This window comes from Cydia strobilella, chromosome 20, assembly GCF_947568885.1.
Source record: "Cydia strobilella chromosome 20, ilCydStro3.1, whole genome shotgun sequence".
In the NCBI taxonomy this organism is placed as follows: Eukaryota; Metazoa; Arthropoda; class Insecta; order Lepidoptera; family Tortricidae; genus Cydia; species Cydia strobilella.
Window position 1 is genome coordinate 12,402,767 of NC_086060.1, and position 15,790 is coordinate 12,418,556.

Sequence of the window (15,790 nt, forward strand, 5' to 3'; positions counted from 1 at the left end):
AACATTTCCATAATACACACGCGGCCCGTAAAAATAACAAGTTTGCGGATTTTAAACGGTTTCTTGTTAACTTTTTGCGTTGCTCCCCAGTGGAATCTAAGTTTGGATGCAAATGCGGTGACTTTTATTATATTACTAGCTTTTGCCCGCAACTTCGTCTGCGTGGACTTAGTAACAGCAGCTAAAGTAGGTATAGCGCCTGGAAAAATTCTCATAGCAATCATTCAATTTGAGCATATTATGCACACAAATTAGCAGGCACTTCATTAATTATCTCAATTCCACCCCGCTTTTTACTTTCTTAAGGGATGATTTTCGGGATAAAAACTATCCTATGTCCTTTTCAGGGACTCAAACTATCTCTATGCCAAATTTCATCTAAATAGATTCAGCGGTTTAAGCGTGAAGAGGGAACACACAGACAGAAAGACAGACTTTCGCATTTATAATATTAGTATGGATTATGATGGTGGATAAAAAATATCTGGGCATATAAAATTGTGTTCATAGAGAGTAAACAATACGGTTAAACTTACGTGTTTTTGAACACGCGCGTTTGCTACTCGCGCGCATCTTCGCGCGCACAGATTTACTAAAGCATCTTGAATAAAGTATCAGATACTTACCGAGAAGATTCTTCTATTCTATTCTAATTAAGTCCCCGGCAAGCTCGCTTCTCCATATCAGAGCGGCAGCCACGCAGCGTTACCCACTATACAAGTTATCGCCCGGGAGGGGAGGCGATTGGTCATGGAAATATGTTCCTGGCTCGCGGTCTATACGTGACGCCCGCGTGTCATTACCGCTACTCACTCATGCAGTGTTAGTGTTTGAAAATAGAGACCTAGGCTCTCTTAAACATATCGCGCGAGTGACTAAAAGCACGTGAATTTAACTGTAAAATTAGCTTAAGAGTCACCGGCAAGCTCGGCGAATTTAACGTAATGTCCTTGATAAGTAATCTTGACTTGTTAAGTCGTCTGCTCGTTTGTATAGACGTCTCGAGCGCTTACGTCATGGTGACGTCACTGACAGTTAGTGTCAGTTGGTGTCAGAGTCAGTCGATGTCATGCTGCGAGAGGAGCCGGTCGTACCGCGTGATGTTTGTGTTGCCGATCCGTTGGAAATACATTACATCGTATGATTTACTGAGGTAAATACAGTACTTTACACCTCCTATTCATACAAAGAACCTTTTCCTACGGATTTTCCTGCGGGACCCTAGTAGTAGTGTGTTCGCAAATCGCCTTTTTCCCAGTGCCCTCACGTCTTCAGTAAATAGCTACCGAGGACATTTCGGCCTATTTCGATACATCTACACTTAGGAGCAATGGAAATGGAATATTTTATATGGAAATATCCATATAATATGATGTTTTTATTGCTTTTGTGTGCTCGCAAGGCTTTTGTGTCAGCGTTATAGCCTAAATGGCACTAGCAGTTTCTTAATGCTGATATTAATATAGACAGTTTTTATATAGACACGGAGTCTTATTTTTACGTTTTCTTTCAGAAATATCACTTTTGACCTTAGAGGATATAACCCAACGGAGACGTCTTGTCTGTAATTTTCTGTACAGAACAGTCTGACGATTTTTGCGGGGGAAGGGGCACGTCAAAGCATACGTAACGTAAAAATTGCCATGTCAGATAAACGTCAGTCCATGCATTGTGTATGAGACCATTGGGCGCCTATTTTCGACAGAGGGGAACGCCTGTTAATGGCTACTCCGTTTTAATCCACATCGAATTTATAACCTACAGTTACAATCAGAATACGCCTCTGAGTAGGTTTCAGGTGTAGGTACATTTTTTACACCTCTCTCTACATTTTTTATTTAGAAAAACGGTCCACATGACTAACGCATATTAGTCATATTACCTATCTTTTCTTCTTAAATAATATGGGGCATTTTCTATGAAAAGGGACCTTATTGTCGATGGCGCTTACGCCGCACAGCGTCGCGCGGCATTGTATTTATTTCGGAGCATCGTTTATAATGGCGTAACGCCATCGACAATAAGGTCCCTTCTTATAGAAAATACCACATATATACTGCTCCCACAGCTTTGAATATCACCCAATTCACAATTTGCCGCTGTCAAAAACAGTTGTGATTGTTCAACAAAAATTTTGATTGGCTAATACAAAATTGTAATGTCAAAGTCAGACATCTTGCGCGGCATTACAATGTTTCACGTTGTCAAGCGCGCAGTACCGTTGAGTCCACAAGCATAAATTTTAGGTCTGTGGTTGAGTCGCTCACGGCACAATACATGTGAGGTCATTTTTAGGGTTCCGTACCCAAAGGGTAAAAACGGGACCCTATTACTAAGACTCCGCTGTCCGTCTCTGTCTGTCTGTCACCAGGCTGTATTGAGATACAGAACCGTGATAGCTAGACAGTTGAAATTTTCACAGATGATGTATTTCTGTTGCCGCTATAACAACAAATACTAAAAACAGAATAATATAAATATTTAAATGGGGCTCCCATACAACAAACGTGATTTTTTTGCTGTTTTTTTCTGTAATGGTACTGAACCCTTCGTGCGCGAGTCCAACTCGCACTTGGCCGGTTTTTAGGGTTCCGTACCCAAAGGATAAAAACGGGACTCAATTATAGTATGAATTATCTCAGATGATTTTTGGGGCTCGGGCCCTAATCTGTTTTACAAAGGGTAATAATTTGTTTTCTTTACTGCCAATAGCACCGACATCATAGGTAACGGAAACAAGCCCGTTTAAAAAGCAAATTTACTATCCTATTTATATGGTTCAAATTCAAATTCATGAAACGGCCCATTCGGAGGTAACACGTGTTGTTATCTGCAAAGAAAATACCACCCTGATTGTTCTCTGAATGAGCTGTCACATAATTTGAAATTTAATACTATCACGATAGTTGCTTTATAAGCGACATGGTTGCTTTGGCACGTGCTTTTGTTTAACAGATTAGAGCCCGAGGTCGAAAAAATCATCTGAGATAATTCATCTGTCAGTCAGCTAGACAGTTGAAATTTTCACAGATGATGTATTTTTGTTGCCGCTATAACAACAAATACTAAAAAGCAGAACCCTCGGTGGGCGAGTCCGACTCTCACTTCTCCGGTTTTTGAGCTCTAGTCAAACTTCATACATATTCTAGTTCGTTGCTGTAACACCAAGTATTAAAGTTATATTTTAAAAAGTTAAAAGTTGCATAACGCGGAGGAAACTGTTGCATAGAGTTTGCAACATCGTGTTGTTCCAGAAGAAGGAAAGAACTTTAAACTACACTTTATCGTACTTAAGTGTAAAGAAATCTTTGTAAATGGCAAAGTTAAAGTTGTTACTAGATTGAAAAATTAATTCGTTATATTTCAGAACTGCTTATTTTATTTTCGGTCAGTTATGAATTGATTACGATCTCATAACTGTTTATTTATAACTGTAAACACGTTTCTATTCATATTTATTTATTTATGTGTTGACTCTATTAATAAGTACCTCTCTGAACCTAAGGTAGGCAGAGATTCTAATGTTTACCAAATGTTTACCAAATTGCAGCCCAATAAGATACAAAACCGTGAACAATGTATTTAAAAATTTCCTATTCATTGGGATAACGGTCAAACTCAGCTATTAAAACTACTTTTTTTTTAAACACTGATTTAAACTTTCACGATTTTTACTCATTATTATTCAACAACGACGGGACTTAATCGCGTAAAATAAGTATTAAAGTTATATTTTAAAAAGTTAAAAGTTGCATAACGCGGAGGAAACTGTTGTATAGAGTTTGCAACATCGTGTTGTTCCAGAAGAAGGAAAGAACTTTAAACTACACTTTATCGTACTTAAGTGTAAAGAAATCTTTGTAAATGGCAAAGTTAAAGTTGTTACTAGATTGAAAAATTAATTCGTTATATTTCAGAACTGCTTATTTTATTTTCGGTTAGTTATGAATTGATTACGATCTCATTACTGTTTATTTATAACTGTAAACACGTTTCTATTCATATTTATTTATTTATGTGTTGACTCTATTAATAAGTACCTCTCTGAACCTAAGGTAGGCAGAGATTCTAATGTTTACCAAATGTTTACCAAATTGCAGCCCAATAAGATACAAAACCGTGAACAATGTATTTAAAAATTTCCTATTCATTGGGATAACGGTCAAACTCAGCTATTAAAACTACTTTTTTTTTAAACACTGATTTAAACTTTCACGATTTTTACTCATTATTATTCAACAACGACGGGACTTAATCGCGTAAAATAAGTTTTAAATTTACCTCCGACGTTTCGAGGACGGCGTTGTTCCCGTGGTCTCGGAGAAGACTGGCTAAAGTTGACATCAACAACCAAAACCTAGTGCGCAAAACGTTCAAGTTAATAAACAAGACCAAGTGCGGGTACTTTTTTTTATTCAATATCATTATTCAATAAAATAAATACATATGTAAGTAGACGTATAACTAGTAGCTACACTGGCTACACTGCAGCCCGTATAATATTTTAAGAAAAATAAGTAAAATAACTTAATAAAACCTAATCTAAATAAAGCTACTGTAACCTTCATCCATCGTTCTTGTATAAACTCGATCGTTTACAAATTATATTCGTTGCTTCAAACATTTAAGTAGTTGGGTTTCGAACAAATAAGTAAGTAATAAAAGTATTTCTTAAAACGAAATACTACTCCTAACTTTGGTACAAAATGTTCAGATCGAACCATGCAACATTCCCCATCAATCTTCGACGTTCGACATTCTTTAAACAAATTAATTATTTATACAATAAAAACCAGTGTCCCTAAATCTATCGTATACCTACAACTGAGAATTTTCAGTAATATTAACAACACAGATAAAAGTTTAAAATCTTTAAAACTAAATGGATCATCGCACTTAAACTATCGTGAGACATATTTCAAAATATTTATCAGTACGGTTTTTACTCACTATTATTTTTAGTCGCTTTTGGCGACATGTTTCGGATTCTTTGGGAATCCATCCTCAGGCACGAGTGTCCGCGGCGTGCTTGTCAGTGCACGACGAACAACCGCCGCGGACACTCGTGCCTGAGGATGGATTCCCAAAGAATCCGAAACATGTCGCCAAAAGCGACTAAAAATAATAGTGAGTAAAAACCGTACTGATAAATATTTTTACTAAATGGATCGTATAAATCCGATATATCATCTGCATTTCTAAATTAAAGTATGACTGCCGTAACTTTTTTCTAATATTTAGTCTTACACAGCTTCAACATCTGACAAGCTCTCAACTTCTATAACATGCCTATGCTTCTTCTTCTTTTGTATTCCATCAAACGCCTGTTGAATCTCCTCTAACGTCTTCCCTTTCGTTTCAGGCACGAAGAAATAAACAAAGATCGTTCCAACTATACAAGTAACCGCAAAATGCCATAATGTCCAACCAGTCTTTACGTTCGCTACTAAATTCTGGTACAGCTTTGTGACTCCAAAGGCAAGGAACCAATGAAAACCAGCTGTTATAGCTGATGCTCTCCTAGTTACATTAGCAGGAAATATTTCTCTCAGCATTAACCAAGGAATAGGACCAACACCCATAGCATATACTATCACGTAAATGCAGAGAGTGAAAAGCGGTACCCATGTGCTGCTATCCTGAATTCTTCCAGCATTCATATGGTAATAGATTGCTAAGGAACCTAAGCTTACAGCCATGGTCATAAAAGAAATCATAAGTAAGACTCTTCTTCTAAAAGACCTGAGGAGCGTAGTTGAGAAATATGTTGAAGAAACTAAGCAGAACCCTAAAATTATCGCTGCTCCTGGCGGATTAAGAGAGATTGAGAAATCCTTAAAGATCTTCTCTGTATAGAAAAGGACAGGGTATATGCCGCTCATCTGTTGAAAGATCATAAGTCCAAAAGAGACGAATAGTGCTTTCAAAGTAGACCTCGATTTTAAGAGCTGTTTGAAAGTTACTCTATTTCTTGCATAATTTCTGATTTGCTCTTTTAACGCTTTAAGTTCTGAGTCGATATCGTTGTCAATGCCTCGGAAGTATCTCATGGCAGCTTTGGCCTCTGCGTTCTTTCCCTGGGTCATGTAATAGGCAGGAGATTCTGGGAGGAAGATGAAGGCGATGAAGAAGGCGGTCGGAATGCTGGCGCAGAGGATGGACAGCCAGGATGTGCTTTGCACCATACCTGAAAGGAAAAAATAGTATGAACTTACGAGAAGATATCACTTTTAATAGGTAAGTGTCACCCTCAACAGCGCAAGTGATTTTTTTTAAATAAATATGTTTTTGTGACTGTGTGAATTGTGACTATGACTTCATCATATCAGCCGAAACACGTCCACCGCTGGACAAAGGTCGCGGATCTTTCTTGCTAGAGGCTTCCCAATCTATGCCATCGCTATTCTAGAACACTTTTTCGCAGCGGCCATCAATTTAATGAAGAATGAAGAATAACGCGTTAATAAAGTACCAATTATATATCCAAACAGTATCCCACAGGAGAAGTGCACATGGTAGAAGTTGGCCAGTGTGGGCCAGAGATGCTTCTCTGCGATGTCGGCCACGTAGGGCGGGATGGCCACGCTGAAGGCACCCACGGCCACGCCGCCCACGAACCGCCCTACGTACAGACCGTACACGTTCGGACTGGAAGAGAAACAGATGGTTAATGACCATAGACAACGGCTGCCTACATAAAATGGGGTTGCCATGAACAGTCCGTCAAGACCATAGATGATCAGGCTGTGGACAGAAGGAATTTGTCAGAAAGGGACCACAGATATTAGCTGCTCATATGCAATGTTGTTTTTGCCGTGGCAATGCAGCAGACGAGCTTGCAGATGCGGCAGATGATATGGAGCATTTTCCTTCTAGTGAGTTTCAAAGTTTATTTTCTCAGAGAAATATATGTAAGTATTGGTAAGTAAACCTTAAGCCAACCATGATCCATGAAACAAGCAGCGGCAGCGCGAGGTACAACAAGTCTTCTTCCATCCGAAGTACTCAGATATGAGTCCAGTAGGTATGGAGCCAAAGACTGCGCCCAGGCAGAGCAGGGAAGCCACCCAGAATGCCTAGGACTCCAGTAAATGTAATACTATGCGAAATACCTTGAGCCAACCATGATCCAGGACACAAGCAGCGGCAGCGCCAGGTACAGCAGGGTCTTCTTCCGTCCAAAGTACTCAGAGATTAGTCCAGCAGGGATGGACCCAAAGACTGCGCCCAGGCAGAGCAGAGAAGCCACCCAGGATGCCTCGGATTCTGTTAACTGGGGATAAAGAAGACTTTTGGTATTATGATAATCGCAATCATACAGCTGTCTAAAAGTACCGCCGTTCGGATTCAGACCATCAGCATTAGTGTTGCACTAATGCGCCGCAACATTGATGCCCACTGCATTGCTGCACTGCATAGTGTTTAGTTTTTAAATTTATAAAATGCATATATATGTTAGTCTGTAAGGTATTTGTAATATGGGCCTTGTTGCCTGAATAAAAATTATTAAATAAATTGCTGCCGCAAATGTCAAAAATACTGATGCCGAAATTGCCCCGCTGTACCTTACAAGTCAAATCACGCAAAAAAGGAGAGCACGTACCATACGAAAAACAAAGTCGTGATGACGTGCCGAGTCGTTAAGCTTATAACGTCACTCGCCGGTGACATGGGTATTTGGCATTACGTAAAGGTACCGTTTGGATTCAGACTGCACCAGCGTAATGCAGTCGGCAGTAATGTCGCTCCGCAATACTGCTACAGTAATGGTAACTCGGTTATTGTTCTCAAAATGCTCCGTTTTTTCAAGCACGTTCCTTTTTTCTACATTTGCGGTTCTCAAACTGCGTTACGAAAGCCCGGGGGAGCAGACATAACTGGAATATCTTATGCTCGGTTTAAACGTGTTTAGCTTAGCGCCACTTGCACCACCCCACTAACCCGGGGTTAACCCGTTAAACCGTTAACCCAGTGTCGAATTGTACTGGTAACCATGGTAACTCCAGATTTAACCTGTTAACCCCGGGTTAGTGCAAGTGGCCCTTAGCGACTTTTACGCCGGTGTTTCGGAACGGAAGTTTTTATTTGCGAGTGGACGGTAATATAGTTTTTCTTTGCGAGTGGGCGGCAATATAGGTTTTCTTTGCGAGTGGGCGGTAATATCGTTTTTCTTTTCGACCGTCCGGTAATATAATTTATTTACACATGCAATTCCCCTATGGCAGTATGGTTTTAATTTATATAGTCAGAATCAAAAATAGCTGATCAAACTACGCGTCAAAAGTATCTACCATTATCAAATAGCTTATTAAAAAGCGATATACTCGTATCTCTATGTACAGTCATGTGTAAAAATATGGGTACATACACATTAACCAAATATATGTCCCATAGTTCTTAATTTGCTGACATAAGAGCCACGAGACATATTTTTGAGTATGATGTGTACACCCATATTTTTACACTTTACTGTACGTAGAACAATATTATTAGACACTGATTTAAACTTTCACGATTTTTACTTATTATTATTTACAACGACGGGACTTAATCGCGTAAAATAAGTATTAAACCCACCTCCGACGTTTCGAGGACGGCGTTGTCCCCGCGGTCTCGGAGAAGACTGGCTAAAGTTGACATCAACATCTTCTAGGCGCGCGAGTTTTTCGAACTACCCGCACTTGGTCTTGTTTATTAACTTGAACGTTTTGCGCACTAGGGATGTTCCCGGGTCGACCTCGAAACGTCGGAGGTGGGTTTAATACTTATTTTACGCGATTAAGTCCCGTCGTTGTAAATAATAATATTATTAGACGCTAACATATACTTTTGAATGCAAACTAGAGATTTATCTCTATTTGAAAAAGTTATCCAGTGGCAGATGTTTTGGCGTATGTTTCATCCGCTACTATTGATGGACTGTATACAAAAGTAGTTCAAGTGCAAGTGGGAAGTACAAAGCAACAGTAGCTTACCTCATGTAAAGCCAGCATTAAGTCGAGCAGGATATGTTTGCCTAAGAATGTTTTTCATTTGTTTCTAGTATTTACTAAAACGCTTGAGACCTTTCTTTGTTGTTTTAACCGACTTCCAAAAGAGCTTTTGGGGTAGAAAAATGTCTACTCTATCGGGGATGTGACGCGTCTGCCAGCTTTCTTAATAACCTACGGAAGTCTGTAACTCTGTATTATAAACCGTTGACATATATAATATATATTACATTAGGTTTTAACTCACTTGAGGTGAGGCGAAATTACAGACTGTGTACTTTAGCCAGTAGAATTTTACGTGGGGATTCTGACTGCCCCGAACTAGTACCTCAGTTGCTGCGTCTATATGCTCCCTCGCCGACTAAATTTCTGTTTCGACCGCGTTTTCGCCATTTGTTAGCGCTGCCACCAGTACGAACTGTGTCCCGCCGTAAATCACCGCTTGTTCAAGCCTTGCACCTACTAAACTCGCTCCTCGAATCAGCATCAAACTGTGATGTGTTTGCGAGTGGATGGTTGGACGTGTGTTATGAATGCTTGAGGTTCTGCGAGACGATGAATGAACGGCCTTCTTCTGTTATATGTTAATTTTGATTTGTGTACTATGTGTATGAAATTTTAATGTCTGTTGGTTTCACAGTGCTTTGGATCACTGTTATGCTGTGAAATGTAATGAATAAAAAAAATAATAAATAATATATATTTAACTGGGTCACTCACATATATTTAGTCGCTGATTGCTCGACATGTTTAGCTTGTTTAATAGTCTGTGTCACATGGAAGTCTTGTTATTTGTTAACAAGGGGTATCTATTGTTTGACATAATTATTGACAGTCATAATGTAATGATTGTCATATTATCATTAGTCATAATTTGGTTTTTCTCAGAAACGCGTAACTTTTCAGGATTGCCATAAAACAAACCTAACCTAACCTAATCTACTCGTATCTATAGGATAACCCGAGGAAAATCCTGAAAAGTTAACGGTTTCAGAATTATGACTAATAACAATCACAATCATTACATTATGACTTTCAATAATTATGTCAAACAAAGGGACCCGTTAACAAAACCTCCCTGGCAACGGGAATGCACTTAGTTTTTTGCCACCCTGTATACTTAACTGTTGAATTTAAAAGCCAGTTAACTATCATGTCATGACATGTAGACGTCTCACACTACACATTCAATCACAGTCACATACACACACGCGAACACACACACAATCACTCAAACAAAACACACACACACGTTATGCAAGCCATATCTAGTTTGTATAAAATGCTTTTTTACTCCCTTCTTTTTTTGTAATCTCTTGTTTCCATTTAGTTATTGCATGTTAATTGTATTTTTGTGGACATATGTTATTGGCTATGTTTTTTGTTCACTATGCTATGTATTACTTTTTGTATTGCTGTTGATGCCACCAATAAAAAAATAAAAAAAAATAAAAAAAAATATCGGTTTCTTAGCTTTATCGAAAGTGTTTCAATGATATGCTTTAGATATTCTACACCAAACACTTGCTAATTGTGACACACTCTGTGTAACAGAATGATCATTTCTAATACTCACTTTCGTACAACAAATAATTTAAATTTGTATTTAAGAAAATATCATTACGTACACGATACTTTCTAAAATGCTTCTTTTAATGCCCAGTGGGGCATTTAGATTTAGAGGGTTGGTGATGCTAAAGTAGTGATAAGTGATATTATATGTGGTATTTTCTATAAAAAGGGACCTTATTGTCGATGGCGCTTACGCTATTATTAACGATGCTCCGATATAAATACAATGCCGCGCGACGCTGTTCGGCGTAAGCGCCATCGACAGTAAGGTCCCTTTTCATAGAAAATGCCTCATATGGTGATATGTACCTCAAGTCTGGTTTCTGTTCCGTTGGTCGGCAAAGTTTGTTCCCCTCGCATTTCACTTGGCTCCTGTAAAAAAAAAACCTTATGTAATATTATCTTCGGTTACCGCGATAGTTACTCATGAAATAAAACTATGAAAACGGATTATATCGCGTATATTGAATTTATAATACATCCCGACGTTTCGAACTCTTTACAGCGTTCGTGGTCAACGGGTGACTGAGGAAAAATTACAAAGTGCAAAAATACCCACATACTAAAATAATGAACAATCATAGACTACAAACCATTTTCCGATTTTTCATGTACAACCAGCCTTAAAGTTTGTAGTCTATGATTGTTCATTATTTTAGTATGTGGGTATTTTTGCACTTTGTAATTTTTCCTCAGTCACCCGTTGACCACGAACGCTGTAAAGAGTTCGAAACGTCGGGATGTATTATAAATTCAATATACGCGATATAATCCGTTTTCATAGTTTTATTTCATGATTATGTAATATCATTTATTTTTTATTTCGCTATTAATCTAATAACGAAACATAATATTGTTTTCGGTTACCGCGATAGTTACTCATGAAATAAAACTATGAAAACGGATCACCCGTTGACCACGAACGCTGTAAAGGGTTCGAAACGTCGGGATGTATTATAAATACAATATACGCGATATAATCCGTTTTCATAGTTTTATTTCACTAATAACGAAACGTTTAACGTTTTTACCCTTTGGGTACGGAACCCTGAAAAATTAAGGGATTCAGATAAAAGTAGGTCATTGGGGCATGGGATCCCCTTAATGAAAGCGTAAATTCGATTGTATGGGAGATGCTTTTTGGCGGCGGGTTTGCGAGGTCTAGCTCACAGTCCTCACAGAGCCCCTATATAGTATTCCAGCGGTCTACTTTCAATAAGTGCCAACAAAATGGGCTACAATGCAATACAATCCACTGCAGTTGCGTTTCAACGTCTTATGATTAATGGTTGCGTTTGGAGACTGCAGTGCCGCAATCAAAATGGCGGTTTGGCGATTTTATATTTTTGGCTGTAATACTGAGTAGCCAACTAGGGCATAATTACCGCAATTCTGGGATCCTGAAAAACCGGAACATCGGACCGATTTTACCGATGTAATACTGGATTTCAAGAGGATCATTATCGAGATACCAACATTTTCGCTTAAGGGGCAGTTAAGGAAACTGTGGCTATCGGACCAGAATTAACTGTTTGTGACTATGGATGTATATTTATTATATAAAACGTAGGTATTATATATATTTGTTATACTGTTACTTTTATTTTCGCCCTCTTTTATAAATTTATTGACTTTCCTCTAGTCTATTGTACGCAGTGCTATATTTGTCTACCGTTCTTCATCAATTCTCATCTACTCAAAGGTTAACTGGAAGAAATCCCTTAAAGGGATAAGTTCGCCTTTGTACTGCCTATTTCTGTGCCATATTTGTGTTCTATGTCTTTGTACAATAAAGAGTTTATACATACATACATACATTTTCATTATTTAAAAAACCGGCCAAGTGTGAGTCGGACTCGCGCACCGAGGGTTCCGTACTGTTTAGTATTTGTTATTAAAAAATGAATAAAAAATAAATCGTTTATTTCAGACTTCATAATGGTCCATACATGTTAGAGAAACCATAGGTGTTATTATAGAGGCAACAGAAATATATCATCTGAAAATTTCAACTGTCTAGCTATCACGGATCATGAGATACAGCCTGGTGGCAGACAGACAGACGGACAGACGGACAGACGGACAGAAGGACAGACGGACAGCGGAGTCTTAGTAAATCAAAACTTTACGTAACACTGATGATGCTAGGTGCTCAACTGTTCCAACATAATTTGTCTGTCTGTCTATACTAATGTTATGTGATATTATTGTTGTTATAATTGTTGCTGTTTTATGTATTATTATTGCTGTTAGTTTTAAGTTTCGTGACGCATTGGTTCAACTGTAATGTCATGTAAACATTCTTATCAATAAAATAAAATAAATAAATAAATGATGATGTTGGTACAGAAAAATCTATTTAAGTTTAGATATTTTAAAGTTTTTTTACGATGGTATAACATAAAATTATGAAGTTTATTTGGATTCTCTCTCTCTTTAGTGTAAATAACTTTTTGAAAAAGTTGAAAAGAGTATCTAGATCAAATGGATCGGAAGGGTAAGAATATGAAGAGGAGAGAGGATATCTCCCTAGAGATAATCCTAAAGATTACTAATTAAATTTTTGGCAACCGTATTGTGATCTAAAAATTCCTTTTTTTTCCCTTTTTTTCTTTTTTTTTTCCTTTTTTTCCTTTTTTTTCTTCTTAGTTATTTGTTTGTGTTTTAGTTACTTCCAAATTATCCTTATTAGGTATCATTTGTATACGCTCTGTTCACATATGTGGCTGCGATAGTGCGTAACCTTAGTATAGTACCTATTAGTTTAGTACCATGTCACTACCTGTGAGTTCCTATAATTGGCTTCCTGTATCTACTATATTTTTTATATTAATGTCACAGCTGTTGGATCTCCAAATAGATTTTTATTCTAGAAAGTTTCTGACTAGTATTTTTTATACAATTTTTGTGTTTGACGATCCTTTTGTGAATTATTATTATAAAGTTTGACATATCTATTCTATAATAATTCAATGTTTTTAAGAATAGTAATAACTGCATCAATAAATTGCTCTGACATTTAGATTAAGGTAATATTTAAAACTTGACAATTTAAAAGTGCTTGTTGCTAGGCCTATTTGAATAAAGAATTTTTTTTATACTACGTCGGTGGCAAACAAGCATACGGCCCGCCTGGTGTTAAGCAGAGCAGAGGCTGATGTTGAGGTGTATAAATTGACTATTGACTCACACTATTGACTAAATAAAAAAAATAAAAAAACCCGGGGTCGCGGCAAACCTCGACGGCGTTGGCGAGATGACCTGGACGCCTTTGACAGGAACTGGTGGGAGACGGGTCAAGATCGGGATACGTGGAAAGGGGGGAGGGGGGCCTTATAAATAAAACAAATAAAAAAAGGCGTACGATTTTTCAAAAACTCCGCTCATTACGCATTAAACTAGTAACAATAACAATCACAGCACGTAAATTACTAATTGTCCGGGTTCGGTAATAAGCCAGGGTACCGTAATACGCTGGGGTGCCATAAATATTGTTTTCATTAGCGGGCGCCGATAAATTATCCCGGAGGAACATTCCTGTCCGCACGCGGGGTTGTGAACGGGCGGTTTTGGGGCGGGCGAAACGCTAGGTTGAGTTTTTTAATTATATATTTTTAATTTTTTTTTAATTACAAAAAGTCAAGCATTTGACCGCAATCTCACGATGGTAAGTGCCGATGCAGTCTAGGATGGATCATGCTACCTAAAAGATGTCTATTCATTCCCGATATAGGAGGCAAACGTGCAGTCAAATCACCTAATGGTGAGTAATGGTAAGATTACCATCGCCATGGATACCAGCCACATTAGAGGGGTTGTAGATGCTTGTAGATGGGAGTACCCTAAGCTAAGTTTTTTTTTTTTTTTTTTTTTTTTTTTTTTTTTTTTTTTTTTTTTTTTTTTTTTTTTTTTTAATAAATATTATAGCACATTCTTACACAGATTGACTAAGTCCCATGGTAAGCCTAAGGAGGCTTGTGTTATGGGTACTCAGGCAACGATATATATAATATATAAATACTTAAATACATAGAAAACACCCATGACTCAGGAACAAATACCTGTGCTCATCACACAAATAAAGGCCCTTACCGGGATTCGAACCCAGGACCATCGGCTTCACAGGCAGGGTCACTACCCGCTAGGCCAGACCGGTCGTCAAATCAAGTTTGCTATTCTTAGTCTGTATTCTTCATATGCTGTGCAGCTGAAATTGAAAGTTTATAACGACTTCTACGAGTACAAAGACTTCTAGTCGCGCGAAGACAAAATAACACTTAACCTATAGTTAAAAGCTGACTTTGGACTAGGACTGAACCTGAACAGAGAATTGGTTCCTGTACGTCAGTTTCATCTCGATTCTCTTCAGTTATTTCAACAAGACTGTACAGCCACTTTGCTGGTGGCTTTCTCTTGCTGCCTCTTGTTGTGTTCGATGCTAAGAAACTGTAGCCTTAGAAGTTTTTACTAATAGCTACATGCCCCACCCATGGTCACTTCTTTAATAACTTTTAGAGCTATGTCAAAGACCCGAAATTTTTGTTTGCTTTACACCCAGGCTTGGCGGCTATGGAACATATTCGTCAGGTCAACTCATTTCATATGCCAGTTGAAAGTTATCTAACCCCAAATTCACATTTTCACCACTTTTAGGGCGTGATTGCTTTTTGTAACCCGTTGGTGGGGTACAGAGTGATTATAAAACTCGTGTCACGCCCTCCTTATTCGCGATAAACCTCCTCTTAAAAGGAGGACAACATCAAATCGTATTTTTTTAAACTATAACGGAAAAAAGAAGGCTCCAAATTTAAAACTGCAAAAATAACTCTGGTACTTATGAATCGGCTGTGTAGATATCACTGCAAATAGTCGCAAAGTGTAATACTAATACAATTAATAGTAATACATTTAATAACTATTAACGATTGATAATTTATTATTATGTATATGGATTTCATTTTGTAATGTAGTATTAAGTCTTCTATGGATATATAATCCGAAATAAAGGCTTTTTTTATTTATTTTTTGCACGTAGCCAATAAATGTGACGTTTTCAATCAAAAGGTACCACATTGTCGCTTGCCGATAAGGTTGATTTCAAATTGAAGCTATATGGAAATGGTGCCTTATTGACAACCGACAATAAGTACCCTTTTGGATGAAAATGGCACAAACTGTTGCGGATATACTCGTAAACGCCCGTCTGCACTGCTTTCAAACTAGCTTCT

General features: G+C 37.9%; 1 protein-coding gene across 2 annotated transcripts in view; it reads right to left on the bottom strand.

Annotated features, from left to right (window-relative positions):
• Positions 1 to 5,166: 5,166 nt before the first annotated feature.
• LOC134750718 (facilitated trehalose transporter Tret1-like) overlaps positions 5,167 to 15,790 on the bottom strand; it is a 31,395-nt gene continuing 20,771 nt past the window's right edge. For both annotated transcript variants that reach the window (XM_063685955.1, XM_063685956.1), the window contains 4 exons: positions 10,872 to 10,934; positions 7,113 to 7,273; positions 6,473 to 6,648; positions 5,167 to 6,187 (listed from right to left, as the gene is read on the bottom strand). In XM_063685955.1, the coding sequence (XP_063542025.1) occupies positions 5,244 to 6,187; positions 6,473 to 6,648; positions 7,113 to 7,273; positions 10,872 to 10,934 (1,344 nt within the window). In that variant the 3' untranslated portion in view covers positions 5,167 to 5,243. The remainder of the gene's footprint in view (positions 6,188 to 6,472; positions 6,649 to 7,112; positions 7,274 to 10,871; positions 10,935 to 15,790) is intronic.